General features: G+C 35.3%; 1 protein-coding gene across 15 annotated transcripts in view; it reads right to left on the bottom strand.

Annotated features, from left to right (window-relative positions):
- Window positions 1-18,208, bottom strand: part of LOC132906579 (sex determination protein fruitless) — an 83,530-nt gene that overhangs the window by 59,963 nt on the left and 5,359 nt on the right. For 8 of the 15 annotated variants that reach the window (XR_009658002.1, XR_009658001.1, XM_060958893.1 and 5 more), the window contains exons 2-4: window positions 15,986-16,539; window positions 14,553-14,732; window positions 11,486-11,609 (exon numbers count right to left, since the gene is read on the bottom strand). Coding sequence is in view for 13 of the 15 variants with exons in the window: in XM_060958893.1 (XP_060814876.1) it covers window positions 11,486-11,609; window positions 14,553-14,732; window positions 15,986-16,539 (858 nt within the window). In the remaining 2 variants the exon portion in view is untranslated. The other 7 variants (XM_060958892.1, XM_060958890.1, XM_060958888.1 and 4 more) reach the window with 7 other exon arrangements.

The raw sequence follows: 18,208 nt of genomic DNA, 5'->3' as shown, positions 1-18,208 counted from the left end.
GTTGAGCATTCATAAATTCGGAAAACTCGGAAATTTCAGCGATAAAATTGTAAAGAAAATTTCGAACTGTACAATCATATTTAACAAGAGACGTTAAAATTATCTCATTACCGGCGAGTATAAAACATAAGATGTCCATATGTACATAGACATACGTACACTTCCAAAGCAATTTTTAACATCCACGAATGACCATGTGTTATCACATGGTCTCACAATACAAAGGATTAAATAAAACACTTTTGTTCCATTAATACATCGTATTCTTGCAAAATCGTCTATAAAATGTACTTATAAAAATATCTTAATTACTACAATATATTGCAGTTATTTTACTTCGTTAAAATTAAATATTATTACGAGATTTAATGTTCCATAAAGAATCTCATTTTTCGCACTTATATCGTCAGATTTCCGAAACACCCGGTGCAATACAATAATCTCACGCTTCAGCCAAGCACGCGGTAATAATGATAGAGCTAAAGAAGACAAACGTTACTCTGAACATTTGAAACTCGCGTTTAAATCCGAATCTCACATTATCCGGACGTTTTAGCGCGCAAACATTTCGTTTGAACAAACGTATACGCCAAATACTACGAGACTACGAGTAATGCCCGCTATTTGAATAATTCGCGATCCAAATATGACGTGTTATTCCAAAGAGATTAGCGATCATTAAATATTGCATCAAATCTAGTTAAATCACTGACAGGAATAGATGAACGATTTGAAACCGAATTGAAACAACTCCAACTGCATCCATTTGTCCGTTTCAATTAAACCAAACTATCTTTTCCAACGATCTATTACTATAGATTAATTTTAACTTTCACAAGTTAATTCTAAAGAGATACATATATTCACGGTACGGTAGATTTCAGGGAAAATCTTCAGGGAAAAATTTCAGGGAAATTTCCGAATGGCAGAAAAATTCGCACCATATACGTGCGGAAACTTCGCGAAATAATGCTGGCGAGAGGTTCTCCAGGAGTCGCGACCGGAAGTCGAGCGGTAACTGCGGCGTGCGTATGTTCCAAGCATTGTTAATGCTTCAAAAACAAACATATTCGTGTGCAGAGATCATATCGTTCACGTCTCAAGCGAACATGAAAAACTTGAAGGAATATCCTATTGTAGCTTCTTAAATAAGTCGAATTCCTTTTCTTATTTTCTGAAACAATATAGTCTCGAGGAAATCTATACGAAGTTCTGTGTCTGAATTTTCAATATTCAGGGAATTGTGATTGTTTGGAAAATGTTACAACGAATAAGGCAGTTTTCTCAAAACCAATGTTCCTTGAAATATTTTCCATGTCGTGTTAAAGTCTACTTGACCTATTGCCTCTGAACTTTGAGCGCACCTATTTTTATTTCTTTCAGTCCGCGAAAGGTACGGAAAAAGTAAAAATTCATTGAAACTAACAAAAGTGACGTGAAAACTTCCCCTTAAAAATCCATTCGAAGAATTATCTTCTTACAAAATGTACGAATGCTCTAAGATATGGATAAATGTTCCAAATTCCTACGGAATAGATGATGTAAATATTTCATTACAAAGGCACTACAACTATCAATTCTGGTTATATCTTCTTAAAAAATTTACGAATCTTCCGAAACACGAATAAATGTACGTTCCAAATTCCTATCGAAAAACTGATGTAAATATTTCATTAAAAAGATACTAAAAAGCTGAAGAAACGCTTTACAATAAAATACTATCTTTAATGAGAAGCTATACCCGAAGGAAGTTCAACGGAGCAGATATAATTCTCCTGTCTCTGTCTCGTGGTATTTTCGACAGATCGCGAAGCAACGAAAAAGAATCCAGTTTCTACAACTTGGTGACGACTTGTCTCAGTGCCGCGTGATCAGTTTCGAGCACCTAGTCTGCAGACTCTTTTCCTCCATTGACTAAACTAGCGAAGTTTAAAGCGAAGACGAATGCGAAAGAAAGAAAGGCAACAAAAGCCTCTTGCGTGCACAAGAAAACGAAACTCTTTGCAATAGCTACGTGTCCCTAACCGGTGATCCTCTTATCGAGCAGCCCGTCGATTCCTACCCTGATCGTTCATCCATGAAGTACGGCCCTGTAATAAGTGCGAGAAGATATGCCATTAAGGAGCTTATCGCGAAAAGGATCTTCTCTTGCTCTCAGTTTCTTAGTTGTACTCCATCACCCTTTTCTCTCATCGGTCCTTTCTTTACCTGCCTCTGAAACTCCTCCTCGCCCCTCTCCAAGATATTAAACAGGTGATAGAGCATCGTGGAACCGTCCACAAGTATAATACACCGTTTCGAAGCCGCTTTGCTCGAGATCGATGAATGGTCTGCACGAATATCGGACGCTGCGAGATCGAGCGGCTGATTTTCCAAGTGGAAATAACTGTATCATCGAGAAAAAAAAAGAGGCGGAAAGAAACGAAAGGAAAATAGACGGCGAGAGACATTTGACGAATAGCGGCTCAATTAGCGAACAAGTGGAGCCAGTGTTGAGATTGTTCGCGTACCAGAAACGATCGAGCACGCTTGACACAAAGGCTCCTGTATGTAAGAGGATTCCGTTAGTTAGCTCGATAATGTTCCTAGAGACTTAGAGAATCGGGCATCCTGTTTGGAAGTGTCGCAAAATCAAATTCTCCCGTTGGTTAAATTTGGGACGGAGAATTTTAATAGAACTCTGGCGGAGTCGATCGCTGTTCGCGAAGAATATCGTGCTGACAGGCGACTAATAGAATTTTCATGGAATCCTAAGTGCAGTATCGGGACGTTCAGGTTTATTTTAGAAGCGAATTTTGGTCTGAAAATATTTTAGTAATGTGTATTTGAAATTATTTTACATGGATAATACAGATCGGTTACACGTTCTTTTCAGATGGCGTATCTTAAAAACGTTTAATCCTTTACAATCAGAGTGATGTTTGACTGTGAAAGCAGAATTTAGTTCTAAGATAAAAATGCAGAAGCTAGTAATTATTATAAACTGATCCGTATCAGACGAATGATAATATACGGCAATAAAATAGCATGAAACAGGCGAATAAAAGCGGACATAGAAATGATTTTAAGAATTTTATGTACAAACTATAGTGTGAAAAATATGTTTTAAATATTACAAGTTCTTGAAAAATAGCGTGTCAGTTATTTTTAACTCGTCTAGCAATGTCTATTTTAATGGGCGATAGATTGAAATATTTTCCGCAAATGAAATATTTTAGCATCCTTGTATTCCCTAGAAATATGGAAATAAATCGATACTTTCCAATTATCTGCAAAAAGTATTGCCAATACATAGCCTTATTTTCCGATGAATTATTTTTTTATCAGGTTCTATGTATATTTTATTTTCATACTATCAAACGTTTGTAATCATATGAAAGTATTATAAAGTGATAAGAAATTTACGCACTGTCCTAGTTAATTATTACATAAATGTTGCAATAAAATGTAATGATATGCTAATAGTATTTTGCTGTAAATAAACACGAAAACTTCCGTATTTGCTATTTTTCCAATACACAAACTTAAAGTTTGCTGCATGTTAAGTGATCGAAGTTTCCTTAGCAGCAAGATTACTCGCGAGAGAACAAACAGTACCGGTTAACGAAATTAAGACAAGTCCGGAACAACCACCTAACAAACGCCAGTATTTATAAGGATATTTTTTGCAAAGTGGCATGAACAAAGAAGTTATTTAAGCTGCTAATTTACAGCAACTCGACCTGCATAGCTAACAAACCAGCCAGACGACAGCAGCGTCGGGGTTGGAAAAATAAAACGGAGCTTGGACGGAAGTTGGAGAAGGAGATCGATCGATCGTCAAAAGAACGGTGCAAGAAGACGTGCGCAAAAAGAATAATTACGCTAATGAAGGGAGCACGATGTAATTAAATGCAAGGAGGATCGAACCAGTGGACTATGTCGTCGTCACGACTGGACGCAAAACGACGAAACGCTTTTTATCGCTAACCGTGAAACGTCCTTTGACCAAGAAACGAGCTACCATCAAGACCAATAGAGAAATGTCGCGTAATACTAATTTCCACTTCGCCTCTACCAAGGGTTTCTCTATTAATGTACAAGGAAACCCACTGATTCTTTACGCCAACCATGTGTTAAGGTCGACAGAGTTGTGACACGAGAAACTGTTCCTTGTATCAGAGATGTGACATAACGTGTCTCGTCCTATGACACCACACTCTCTCCCTCTAAAGTCTCTCTACAGTGGAACGGAGAAATTCATGGGATTAATCTGAACGTGTCTAAAAGATGATTAATTATTTACTACGAGACGATGTACCAGCACCTTCATTCTTCAGTGTTTCAAATTTATTATATATTCTATTTCCATTTTTAATTCTTAGTTACAAACCATCCATTCCGCTAAGATCTCCACTTAGTACAGCGAGCTAATTCATAGAATTAATCTCAAGATATCTAGCAAACGATTAATAATTAATCTTAAAACGATACACCCTTTGGGCCTCTTAATTTACAATTATGTATAACGAATCTATTACCGTTTTTCTTCTTTCTTTTTTTATCTTTTCTTTTAGAAACGACTTTTCCTTTTATAGTTTCGTTTTCAGTGTTCGGTTACAGACAGAAACTATAGGCGTTGATTTTGGATCGATTTGATCGACCAGTATACAACACGTGCGTCGACTATTCGTCAATCGCGAAATCCGCTTATCCATCGCGATACTGACGTCGATACGAACGATTGCACATTGTTGGACAACCGATACGGGATAGGGGCGGTTTCTGCGAATTTCACACCACGATCCATTCGGTTTGTAAGCAGAAAATTACGAGCCGATACGCCGCGTCTTTCGTCTCGTTCCCGTCGTTAAAGTCTCGTATACTTTCGACCACCTTGCGTGACTAGCGTATCACCGTTTTCAAGAACGGGAACGCTTCGCGCGCACCTATTCATCGCTGAAACGACGCACACAATGCTGTTCTTGGGGTTAAGAGCCTATCGAACGAACGAACGGGCCGGCGAAACGGTTCTTGACGTTGACTGACGAGACCCGAAGGAAGCGGATAAGACGAAACGACCTTCGACCGTGCTACCACCACTCGTGTAAAAGGGTTTTAGGTGGATAGAGCGAACGTTCGAGGATTTAAGTATTATTACGGTGCTCGCTGAAATTACTGAAAGATTAAATACATTTTTCTGCAATACTATGTAAAATATGGATAACGTTACAATACCCTCTCGAGTCTCTAATAATTCGAAAATAGGGAGCGAGAAATTAAACCTAAAAAGTAGTATAAAATAAGTACGAGTTGTATAATACAGTAGAATGCTATTTATAATTATCTAATGATATATCGGTTATCGATTATCTGGATAAAATTCTCAGATAAAGAGAAGTGGAAATTACACATTGAGCTTAACGTAGGTTTTGATAAAAATTGTATTTAATTTGCATTACTGTACAGTAATATAAATGATCATCGATAACGGATTATATTGACATTTTTATTGTTGAAAAATTAATATCCGGATAATCAACGTTCTACTGTAATAAATATATCACGTGATGTATTCATAAAGAAAATTCACAACTGAAAACAATTGTTATAGTTGTGCTTGCGATTTCAATGAATGCACCGTGGTGCTCGTAAATGCTCGAACGCTCGGCATACCGTGCAAAAGGGGAAGATATCACGGAGAGAATTGCTAGAGACAAGACTCTGTTCATGTCTGCACGGTGCCGCTGGACTTCTGCAGTATCTGTATCTCAGGGTGTTTCTGTTTAATGTGACCCTTCAAGTTATCCAGTCGAGTCCTACGACAGCCACAGAGCGGGCACACGTAATTTCCTGGATTGTGCGTCAAATAATGATTCTTTAGATTCGACACGACCCGACCGCATAGTTTGCATTTGCTAGTATACGTATACGGCAGCTTTTCGAAAAACTCCGACAGATTAACTCTCTGAATGTATGTAATCGGCGCGCACTCAATGCCCTGAGGGGTTAAAAGTGTCGTATCTGCAAATAGAGAAAAGTCGTGTGTGAAAAACGGCCATCGACGTGATTCGATCCGGAGAGACTGCCTCACTCCGTTTACCCTCGAGCTCTTTTCTTTTCGCTTTGATCAGATTCACTCTACTAGGAAAGGGTTACATAGGTAGCCGACATACGGCGTGTCTCTGTAGTCTGTACGTATCTCCGTGTGTATGTATGTATGTACGTATGTATACTGTTCTTTGGTATTCCGCGTAGGTATAAGTCTCTCTGTATGTATTCGTGCAGGTGAGCACGCGAGCACAGAGAAAGATCGATGTTCGATTATTAGATGTCATGCACTGTCGATAGAAGAGACTGGTCGCACACGTTACATATTACGCATGTGATATCATAGCTGTGTTTATTATATATATATATATATATACAATATATATAATAATATATATGTAATATATATAATATATATATAACATATATCTGATATCGATCATTGATTAGACAAATATTGTACTTTAAATGGAAAGGCACCAGAAAAAAAACCTCTATGGAAAAGTCTGCTTTTTTTTGCAATAGCCTTCGGGCCTCAGAGACTAGTTCATAATGACTATTTTATCGAGCCACACCGGCCCACGAGATTCAACGGTTCTTTCATTATTTTTTCTTTTTTTTCGTATACTCAGTCTTCGACGTATTTCACAACCTACGATGTATGTATAAATATAAATATAATATAATATAGGATCTATAAATAAGTGTATAAATAGTTACTTAATACTGATCTTCCTCTCTCCACCTGCGGAACAAGGCTGCCATTACGAGATACAAAGTTGCGCGTAAGTATTATAACAGTGCACACCGGGCATGGAACTGGATGAAATACCCTAGACGCGTCGATGTTTCGTTAACAGGGGCGTTTTACGAGCAATTTCGAGGAGAATTTCCTCGCGGTTTGGAAATCATCCCCGCGCCTGTGGTAAAAGCCGGGGCTCCACAACGTTTTGCCGGCCAAAGTATCGCTCTTATGCAAATCTAATCAAAGGCAATATCTCGAGGTTTCTCTCTGGCCCGATGGAAATTCAGTTTTGGTCAGAAATGAACGAGTGGGCTCGCGGGGTGAGCGCCGCTGTGTTAAAAGTCAGTTCCATGCGCCGCGTACGTACGAAAGAGCAGCGGTGACGGCAATTTTTGAGAGGGAAAACCTTTCCGTTTCGGAACGTAAACACACTTGGTTAGACTTAGAATTTTCTCGCTTGCTCTAAAGAGGAAAAACGATTAAAATCCTCGCGTGTACGCGAGAACACACGCGCGGGAGGTAGTATTCTACGAACACGACATTTTTTTTCTTTTTTTTTTTCTCTCAAAAGACATTTGCACAACGTTCCTTTACACTCTTTGTACTCGAATTGACTTTGTGAACGTGAGATCTAAGCGATTCTACGAACATTAGTAATAAAAGAAAAAGAGATACTAGCGACCGTTTCTTCTAAAAACGGCCAGATATTCAATACGCTTAACACTTAACCAACCGAATGGGGAGATCTCCCCTCTGTGAAAAACATCGCTGCGTGACCAAACAGGGAAATCTCCCTTTTTGACTTTAGCAACGCGTTTTCTTTTACTTTGTTGTTGTTATTACCAGTTATTCTTTACCTGTAATTGTTCCCAATTAATTGTACTTTTTTTACTTTTATAAAATACAATATATAATAAAATGCACCAATTTAGTGATAACAAAGTTAATTAAAAAGTTACATTGACTAAATAAAGTTATAATCGGACGGTGCATACTGTGAACAAATATTAAAATGCATTATGAACCTTTAATTCATATTCAAGTTATTTATCTTTAGCCATTTTTAATGCTTTTAATTTTAATTTTTATATCTTTTTATATTTGTAATATATACTCTTAGTTTGATGTTTTGTACAAATAATATGTGAAATCGTTAAATAAAATCATTAAAAACATGCAAAAATCATGAAAAACGCGCAGTGGACATAGGATGGTTTGTTCGAGTGCGGTGGAAACGTATGGCTCGCTGTGGCGCGCACGGTTGGCTAAGTGCTAATTATTTTCTTAATAATAAAAACTCTTAAATATTAAAATATAGATGTATAATAAATAATTAGATTCTCTTACGAAAATATCAAACGAAGAACACGATTAAAAATAATGGAGCGAAGCGTTGCGATCTTCGCTCACTGATTAGAGAAATAAAGCAAATGATTGCCAGTAGTACAAGACAAACACGACGAAGGGTGAATTTTATATGGAATTGCGACATCGCGTTCCATCTGTGTTCTGGAATGTGCAAGCAACGCGGCCGTTTTACGCGACAATCTCGGGTTCTGCTTCCTCTCTGTCCGATGTCCGTCTATCGCGCGTATCTTTTCGATGTTCTATACGACCGCTGTGTATAAATATAGCCGAGCACACGATTTGCATCAGCGCGTGCGCACGTATTTTTATTTCTTCTTTTTTTTTCTTAATTTCTTATCACTCCCCGTCGTTCGTATTTCGCGAGCGTAACGTATGGAATTCTAGGTGAGGTAAGCCGGTTCCGATTTCGCTAAAAAATGTTTATGCTCTAAGCGCATGAACGGCGATATCAATGATCCCTCTCGTATTCCGTGCTTCAATTTAATATGCCTTTTCAAATTATCGGATCTCGTTAACGATATCATGCAGATTTGGCACTGATATTTATCGGGGAAATGCGATTTCATGTGCTTTTTTATGTTCGCTACGCTCTTGCCACAAAGCTTACAACACTCCGTACCGAGGTTGGAGTGTTCTAGCTTCGACTGACTCTCTTTACTTATATCCTTCTCTTTTTTGCAAGTTCCTGATGTTCCTGGAATTACAAGATCCCGTTTCAATTAAATTGCTTAGGCGACTAATTATGATTACCGACAATCTCTACCAGACTCATGATAAGGTATATATATATATTCTATATATAGGTATATATATATATATATATATAAAGAGAGAGAGAGAGGAATATATAAACGTGTATATGCCTCTCGTATAGTACCACACTCTACGGTCAAGTCAAATAGGTTGCAGAAAAGAGGGGATTCTCAATTAATTACGTTCTCCAATCAATATTACGATGATATCATTACGAAACACCACACTCGTATATAGTAATATTACGCATGTCTAGAAATGCCTACTCGTAACCAAAGATATAAATATAAAACGTTCATATCACGTAAAGAAGAAAAAACAGAAAACGCACACCTACGATCTCATCATCGTCCAGAATAACAATACAAAAACGCAAAGCTAAACACAACACGTCGTCACACAACCGACGAGAGCAAACCAACATCGAGAAAAGAGAAAGAGAGAGAGAGAGAGAGAGAGAGAGAACATAAAAAAAAATAGAACAAAATGTAAATAAGTAAAAGATAAAAAACAAATACAAAATCAGATATATAAAAACGGGATACGAAAAGTAAAAGAAGAAAGAGTCCCGTTTAAAAGACCAACGCAAGCGGAAGAACCCTGGTTGAAAGAGGTTGCTTGTAAATGCAATACTTTCTCGAGACGAGTGCTAGTATAGTCGGAGAAAAAAAGTGGTGCGAGTTTGTTCCGCTGCTACTTTCTTTTATCGACGTACTAGTTGACACACACACGCGAGATGCATCCTGGAGATTAATCGATATTCAACGTTTGCCAGGGTGGCGAAATTCTATGTCAACATCCTTTGCCATTTGTCGAGCATCGATACGAATTAATACAATCGTGAAACGACGACGACGACGAAGACTATGACAACAATGACGACAGCGATGATGTTACTGCAAGATCGAGCGCCAACAGTTTTCAAAAAATGGTAAACGGACCGTCACGTTAGCAACAAAATGCTTGCATTCTTTGATAACATTATATAGATATCGTTTAGACAGCGTAACGTGTTTCTCTTGAGTCAGTCACACGACGAAATTCGTCTCAAGAAAAATCACGATTACAAACGAAAACGATTCTGTAACGTTATGTAACTCGCTTTGCTACCAAACCGGTACGACGCTCGTGTTCGATCCATCGATCACTTACGTAACAAGAACGCAGCACGTGTATGTCCGTATTTTGTTGCTAATATTTCCATTTACTTATGTACTGGTGATACAGGTTAAAACAAACAGGCGCAAGAGAGACGCGTGAGAATGTAAGATTAAGATCGCTGGTTACGGTGACGTAAGAACGTGGCAAAAGGTATTTGTAAGAGGATAGAAAAAACAGTGTGTAAAAAGACATGCACAGAGAATCCCGCCGTAATGATATACGTATAATATATACATACATACACACGTACATATAATGAAATATGCATATCTACATATATATACGTGTATATATGTATTCGTTTATAAATAAAGTTTATAGCTATGCAAAACACACGTATATACATTTGTTCTCACGCAGATGAGACACATCCACACGCACTTACTCGCTCACGCGCGCAATCATACCGTGGATTCCGTTATTTTGTCACGCACACGCAAATCCACCGATATGTTAGATGTGAAGGTGTGAGTAAATAGGTGTATCTAAATACACGTGTGTATGTATGTATATATATATATGTAATATACGTAAGTGTGTATAGAGTAACAGAAAAAAAAGAAGGAAAGAAACACAACACATACGAGACCTTATGTACAATCATCAACCATACAGCCGTCTCAAGAATCTCAATCAAACAGGAGTACTGTCCATTTGCTGATACCAACAGAAGAAATGTCCACTTTGCCGATACCACTTCCCAAGGGAAAAAGCAACTGTTTTTTTTTTGTTGCTTTCTTTTTATTTATTTTTTTTCTTTTTTTTTTTTTTTTTTTTGTTTTGTTAGATGTAATGTAGTTCCTATTGCTTTATTAACACATTGACAGGTTTGTAACTACTATAGTGACATAGCAAATGCACGATACCATCACCACAACACCAAGGATGAATATTGTGTCATCTATACCCATATATATATATACATATATATATAATACACGCACACATGTCGTCAGTTCATGTATGCATATATATACATACACATATACAGGATACATCGTAGCAAAGAAAGTTGTTCGTGTTTTCTAAAAAGAGGTTACCACTCACTACGCTTGCCAGACTTGGAAATAGAGGGATGCTCGCTTCGTACGCCTATATGTACGACTCGACGCGCAAAAATTCTTGCAAACGTGCATGCACATCTCCCTCGATTTCTTAGATCTCCGGTATTTCCGTAGCTATCTTTTGCCATTATTCATTTTATTATTCATAATTGTATCAATTACTACAAAAAGGTGACGAGAAAAAAAAAAAAAGAAGTAAAAGAGGAATGTATCCTCGAATTATTCCAAGATAAACTCACTAAAAACGACGAGAAAGATGACTTATCAAAATCGTCGTTGCAATAACGGCGTTCAAAGGAGCTAAGGAAATACGTGAAATCTAAATGTAATTTTGATCATAATGATAGATATTTATAGGTCTTACCATCGAGTCCGTCGAGCATTTCTGGGGGATTATGGTGTTCAGACGATTCAATTGTTGACACGCCATCGCTTAGCGTGCCTGTTGTTGCTCCTCCTTCTTCTCCTAGCAGTCCAACTGGATGACCCTGCACACGTCACGATTATACATTATAAATTCAACTGTGAACAAAGACACTTCGAGGGATTTATCTACAAATTCTTCCGTCTCGAAATATATCAATTACTTTACTGCTATCGCATTCGTCTACTATGCTGAATTAAACAACGATTAAATAGAACGAAATATGAGGGGAACAAATGTTAATTTTCGAATAATCTGACCGGATAAGAATTCATTTAAAAAATATTTAATTTACTTGAAAGCATGAGATAGTAAAAGAGATAATATCGAAAATAAAATCGAAATCGAAATGTTTTTTTCTTTTTTCCTAAGAACTTTTCTTAGTTCGTATAAATAAAATCAACTATTGAAATTGATCCAAATTAATAAAACGGAATTACGTCGTTTTTTATTTACTATTTGCATAATTAATAATAATAAGTATGGGAGGGAGGGAGAAGAAAATATAATTTGTCGATTTCATGAAAGACAATTCATTGAAATCTTAAATGCCATGCTTATTCCGTACATTTCATAGAAAAAGTCAGCATTCTCTATAATAAAAATATTGAATTTGCACATTTATTTACATTTCACGCGAGAGATATTCATCACAAAAATACACATGCTTTGGCAATTCGTCTCTTTCTAACAACACTTCAATGTTAATAACACACACTGGCAGTGTAAATGTTATTACATAAAAATATTAAATCCGCAAATATACAAATATAAATTTTAACATATAACTCGTGAAAGTGTAAATATTTTTTCACGTCAAAGATATCATTAGATACATAAACATATTTTTCACTTAGACATCTACGTATTAATTTTATAAACTTGAACAACGGTTGCATTTTAACGTAATATTAAAAACAAATATTTAAACTATTTATAATTTTCATAAAATATTTCATCATATAATATCTGCTAAGATACATAAAATTTTAAAAAAGGATTTTACTTGAATCAAACAATTTTATAATGATTAATTAACCATGAAAAGATAACAGCCTTAACTATACAAATATAAGATATTTAAAAATGTCATAATAAGAGCTAAAATTCTTAAAAAGATCTTGTAAAAATGTCAGTTTTAATCCTATATTGAAACAGTATATATATATATTGAAAGAAGACAAGCTTCGTAATTTATGTTCACTTACCCAAAATTGCATAGACAGTTTAATGGTTTATTAAAACTGAGTATAATATGAAGAAGAATATATATCCTTTTGAATTGCTTTCAAAATATGTATTATGGCATGAACATGTTTTTAAGAGAAAATAAATAACACAATTAAATTTTATCAAAATGTGGTATGGATGGTAAAGTTTGTACAGCCTTAAATAATTACAGACATATATGAAGATATAGACCTTATAATAATAGAAAGTAAAAAAATGTTTACAAGGCTTTTTATAGCATTCATCGAACCTTCTTTTGCGTGATCAAAATATTTTGTTAATGATCGAAATTAGATCGAATCTTAATTGAGCAAAATTAATCAGAAATCAGCTGTTATTAAGATACAATTATAATGAAAAATCAACAGGTTTCCATAATGTAAGAATAACTTTCTTTTGCTTTGCTCTCTTTAGCTACACACAAATTATGAGCCTTGCACTTATCATGATGATTGACAATCTCGAGTCTAAAATTACCATTCCCAGCAGCAAATGAAGTACGTATTTCGGGAATTGAATCACTCCATTTTCTACAATATTTACAAAACATAAGATTCGTTCTTTCGTCATATTCAAGCCAAGAGTACATATCTAACCATCCAATTTTGAATCTACCAGCCTTTCTACTTTGAGTAATAGAACGTTGTGAAATATTACATAAACTTGATTGAGTTATTGACATGCTTGGCTGTGGATTTACAATTATTGATCTATTTACATCATTATTACTGTGAAACTTTTTCCCACTGGCATTACTTTCGGGAAGTGAACCAAATAAAGAATTGAATTCTACGTTATTACTCTTTTGAGAATTAGACTTTAAAGATATAGATTGATTCTGTGAAGCTTTGTAAGGATTATTAAATGCAGTCCCTGACATATTGATAGACATAGAACCTCCAGCCATGATAGTGCTTTCGCGAGAAACTTGTATCACAGCAGGATCTTGATTTTGGGTCATGTTCTGTACATCCATAGTTTCGTCACTCTTCCCATCTCTTTGAACCTCCCACTCCACACTAGTCTGTCAACAGAGAAGGAAAGGATATGTGTTTAATCAACACATTTTTGATTTTGTCTTTTAGCATATAAGAAGCCAATTTCGTATCTCTATTTAGATATCCCTTCCTTCCCATGTTTGTTTGGACTGAGTAGTTGTAGGAAAATAGTAGAAAATCATTGATTACAGGAACAGTAACGAAACTTCACATTTTTTGTACAATCTACTCGATATATTGTATAATTTCACGAATAGCTTACAAGCTATGCATGTGTGTTAAAAATTTTTTTTTAAATACAATTTGGTTACACAATACAACAATAAAATAGAATAAAGTAACATTCTGAAATAAAAGCAATACGTAACATAAAAGATTAATTCCATTATGATGCATAAAATATCAAAATTTACACTACATTAAAGCAACTTTTAACTATAAATATGAAAAAAATGCAATAATTGATTTGTTATATATTTAATATTATAAATGATCATAGCAACTTTTATTAAAATTATACGGACGAATTTAAATATTCTATTGAATAGTTAAAAGTTATTTATTTTTTGAATTAATAAATAATCTAATATAATACAGCAATCATAGAAAAAGAAATGTTACAAATTACTATATAAATTTCATATTACAGGAAGCATATAACTACATATTGTCAACTATTTACATGCTATCAATTACACTACATGCATGTTGTAACTCTTTCTCATAAATATTTAAAACATACTAATATAAAAAAAGAAAAAAAACTGAAGGGTACTTACTGGGAGGGAAATGTTGTCATGGAAGTCTGGCAGATGATGATCTAACTCTTGCTTGATCGAAGGTTGTGGCTGTGATGCAGGAGACATAGGTCGACCACCATCTTCCATATCACCTCCCATGGCATTATTTAACTTTGGAATCACGGGAGGGCTTGATTTGTAACTACATTGTGACGATGCCTGGAAAATAATCAATTACAAAATTATGCACTTTAGAAGCATTACAAATAAAATTATTTATAATTGTTATAATAATATTTGTATCTAGCATATTTAAATTTACAACATAAAGGAAACTTCTTCTTTATGATAAAAAAAAAATTCTTTTGATTGACTAAAATTTTGATTTATTTTCTTTATTGTACATTATTTGGAAAATTTCTATCAAAATTAAAATATGCAGGACAGTTACTTAAAGAGAGGAGTTATCCAAAACATCATTAATTGTAAAGGATTAGTCTGTGACAGAAATGATATTTTAAGATCAGCATTTGCTATATACCCCAAGGTTACAAGTACAGATATTTGGAAAGCTGTCCAATCATATAGATATATAATTTAATGATAATAAAGTGCGATCATTATCTTCGAATTTTAGGCGCTACCTGTAAGAAAATTTTGAGCATACACACGTGACTACACGTGTATACGTGTACGCATGCATGCACAACGCACGCGCGCAACTTCGCGGGAGCATATGTTTTGAAAACGATTTATTTAAAAGCGATAAATTTACATAAAACCAATACTGCAACATAAACTTGCATATAATATTAAAAATGCGGCAATTAGATAATAAAATAAACGTACAATAAAGAAAACAAAACACGTATTTTATGTACTCCATTTTCAAAAATACATAATATATCATTATTTCACCACTATTGAAATTTCTGTTTACTTTGTTTTATACTGAGACATAATTTTCTTCTCGTTTTATCATAATTTATTTCTCATGCATTGTAAATAGGATACAGATTATCTAGAAATGGAGTAGCTAGTACTTATAGTTATCGGAGTACATAAAAATCTTAAAACTGATACAAATTAAAAGAAAGTGACCTACTTCATAATTCTTATTAGGTTTACAGAAAAATATTGACAAATTTTGTACATATATTTTGAATACATATTGTAAATAAATATGGAAGAATTAGAAAAGAATTTAAAATTTCTTATAAAGAAATATTTTTAGCACGATTAGAAAGAATGAAATATTCTATTTCACTATTTCTATTCTATTACATTGTTGTTGCAGACATTTTGTTAAATAACTGCTTATTATGAACTTGAAAATGAAAACAATAATAACAGAAATTATGACAGAGGAAAAATATATGATATCTGAATTATTTAAGAGTAAAAACATAACTCTCGTGATACTTACATGCATAAACTAATAACATCGATATAGAGTATTTAAAATTACGTACCTGAGAATCTGACATGAACCGTTCACTGGGTGGACCACTAAGGGAAACATCATAGCTGCCCGAGGCCTTTCGTTTCCTCTTTTCAGGAAGAGGCTGAAGGTTAGGCGATTCAGTATGCCTAACACCAGATTGTGTTTCTGGTTCTGGCGATGGACTTTTCTCTTCTGCCTTGTTATTTACACTATTATCAGTGAGGCCTCTAATCTGTAATGCCTCAGCTGTTTTAAGGAACATCGGTAGCAGATGCTGACTAACGTTAACTTCTCCCTTATACATAAAGTGCAGCAACGCCTTCATTTCCGTTTCATTGACATCCTTCAGGAATATAATTGGATGGGGATGGGTATTCTGGAGGAAAATGCTCTCGAAATATGGACTGCATGCAGAGAGTATCGTCTGGTGTGCCTTGAATGTCTCTCCAACACACGCCAGGGTAACGTCGCAGAGTGCCTCTCTGGCAAGCAAGGAGCTGAGAACGTCTGTGAGGTTGGCTGGATGATTGTTCCACCGTAGGCAATACTGTTGGTCCATCTTGTCTATCTCCAATCCCAACCCTACAACCAAACTAGCTGCCCTGAACTGTCCACACTAGAGACTTTGATCACCCTGACTACAGAATGACTCCCTAACCCTTAAAACGTTAACTCACACGCCTTCTTCACGCACACTCTCCTATATCGGCCTGACGATATCTCCTCAGAGATTATATCGCAACTCTAGACCCACACAACTTCCTCCGTGCTTCTGCAAATGTGCCACATTGCAGTATAACTGTAAAACCCTTCAGGGTTCACGCGTCGCTACTATACGTACCAAAAACATTTTTTCGCATAACCTCAGTAACCGAAAAATAACAGTGTTCGCGATTTCACTTCGACAAATGTAGCGCGAATTAAAAGAAGGTTAGAGTATTAATTGCGACGCAGTATGTGTCACCCACGGATATGATAATATCCTATATTCGAAGATAATGTTTTCGGCAATGTCAATATTCGCGAGGCTTGGGCGCCATTGTCGGCCGTACTCGTCTAGCCACGAGCCTTCTCGCGAAAACTCGATTTGTTGATGCTCGATTTCTAACCATTCAAACACGCTTCACACGCGGCTTTATTTACCTAAACCCAGCGCCAGCTAACTAACGCATCGTATACACTAACGACCCGAGTTTGTTTATCGTCCCGATGATTACTCACCTTTCGCAAACTTTTTGCCATTACAACGCCACCCGACCCTTAACGTCCACTACCATACCAATCTGCCAATGCCTACGGCCTTATTTTTAAAATACTTTTGACCTTCGTGCATCTGCCGGGGGGAATGGCGCGAAGGGCGCTCAAATTCAAACGTTGCTAGTCACGCAATACGACTTCTCTCGACAATTTCGGTTTAATTGAACGTTTCTTTCACTTTATATTTACGTACTTTTGTATCGATATTTCCAATAATGCTAATTTCAGCCTAAGATGCAACGACAAACTAAGAAAAATATTATCTGTTTTTCGAAAAGTAGAAAACAATGACTTATATTAAAATATCGTTATACAAAAGTTTATTTTTCCGTTTTTAACGTTCGTATACGATACGATATAATAATAATAATACGATTATAAATCCAAAATGGAAATAACACGCGATACATAATTTACCTAAATAAAATTACCGTCGAAATGTATAAATTATAGAATACGTAAACGTTAAAAGTTAAAAAAAGTAAACAAATTCCCAATTCTACTTTTACTAAACGCATTTATCTTATTGACAGTTTGAAGCGCCTTATTTTAATAGAAATTATACTTTGTTCAATGGACACTTTCCTCTTGTTAACAAAGTTCCTATCATAGTACTATCAAAAATATCAATGATTTCAATCGTGAAAGTTTAAGAGCTTAAAATGTTTCCATAATAATCGGAATAAACGAAACAATTTCTGTTCATTCTACAAAGCTAATCATGTGATTGAAAACAATTATCATAGTAAAAATTAATTTCTCTTCCTTTCTCTTCTTTTTTTTATAAAAATACTTTTTATAAAGTATTTTTTACAAATACGTTTAGATACGTCGTGTGATACTTTTGAAAGTGTTACACGGAAATTCGGCTTTCCGTAAAACGTGACAAACGTATACCCTGTTACGATATTGTAATGCACGTAATGCATGTAAAATTCATAGATCCTTGAACCAGATGCTATAAAAAGAAAACCTTAAAATCCGTTTCATTCTT

The sequence above is a fragment of the Bombus pascuorum genome, chromosome 4 (genome assembly GCF_905332965.1).
Source record: "Bombus pascuorum chromosome 4, iyBomPasc1.1, whole genome shotgun sequence".
In the NCBI taxonomy this organism is placed as follows: Eukaryota; Metazoa; Arthropoda; class Insecta; order Hymenoptera; family Apidae; genus Bombus; species Bombus pascuorum.
This window is presented reverse-complemented; position numbering and strand designations above follow the sequence as displayed.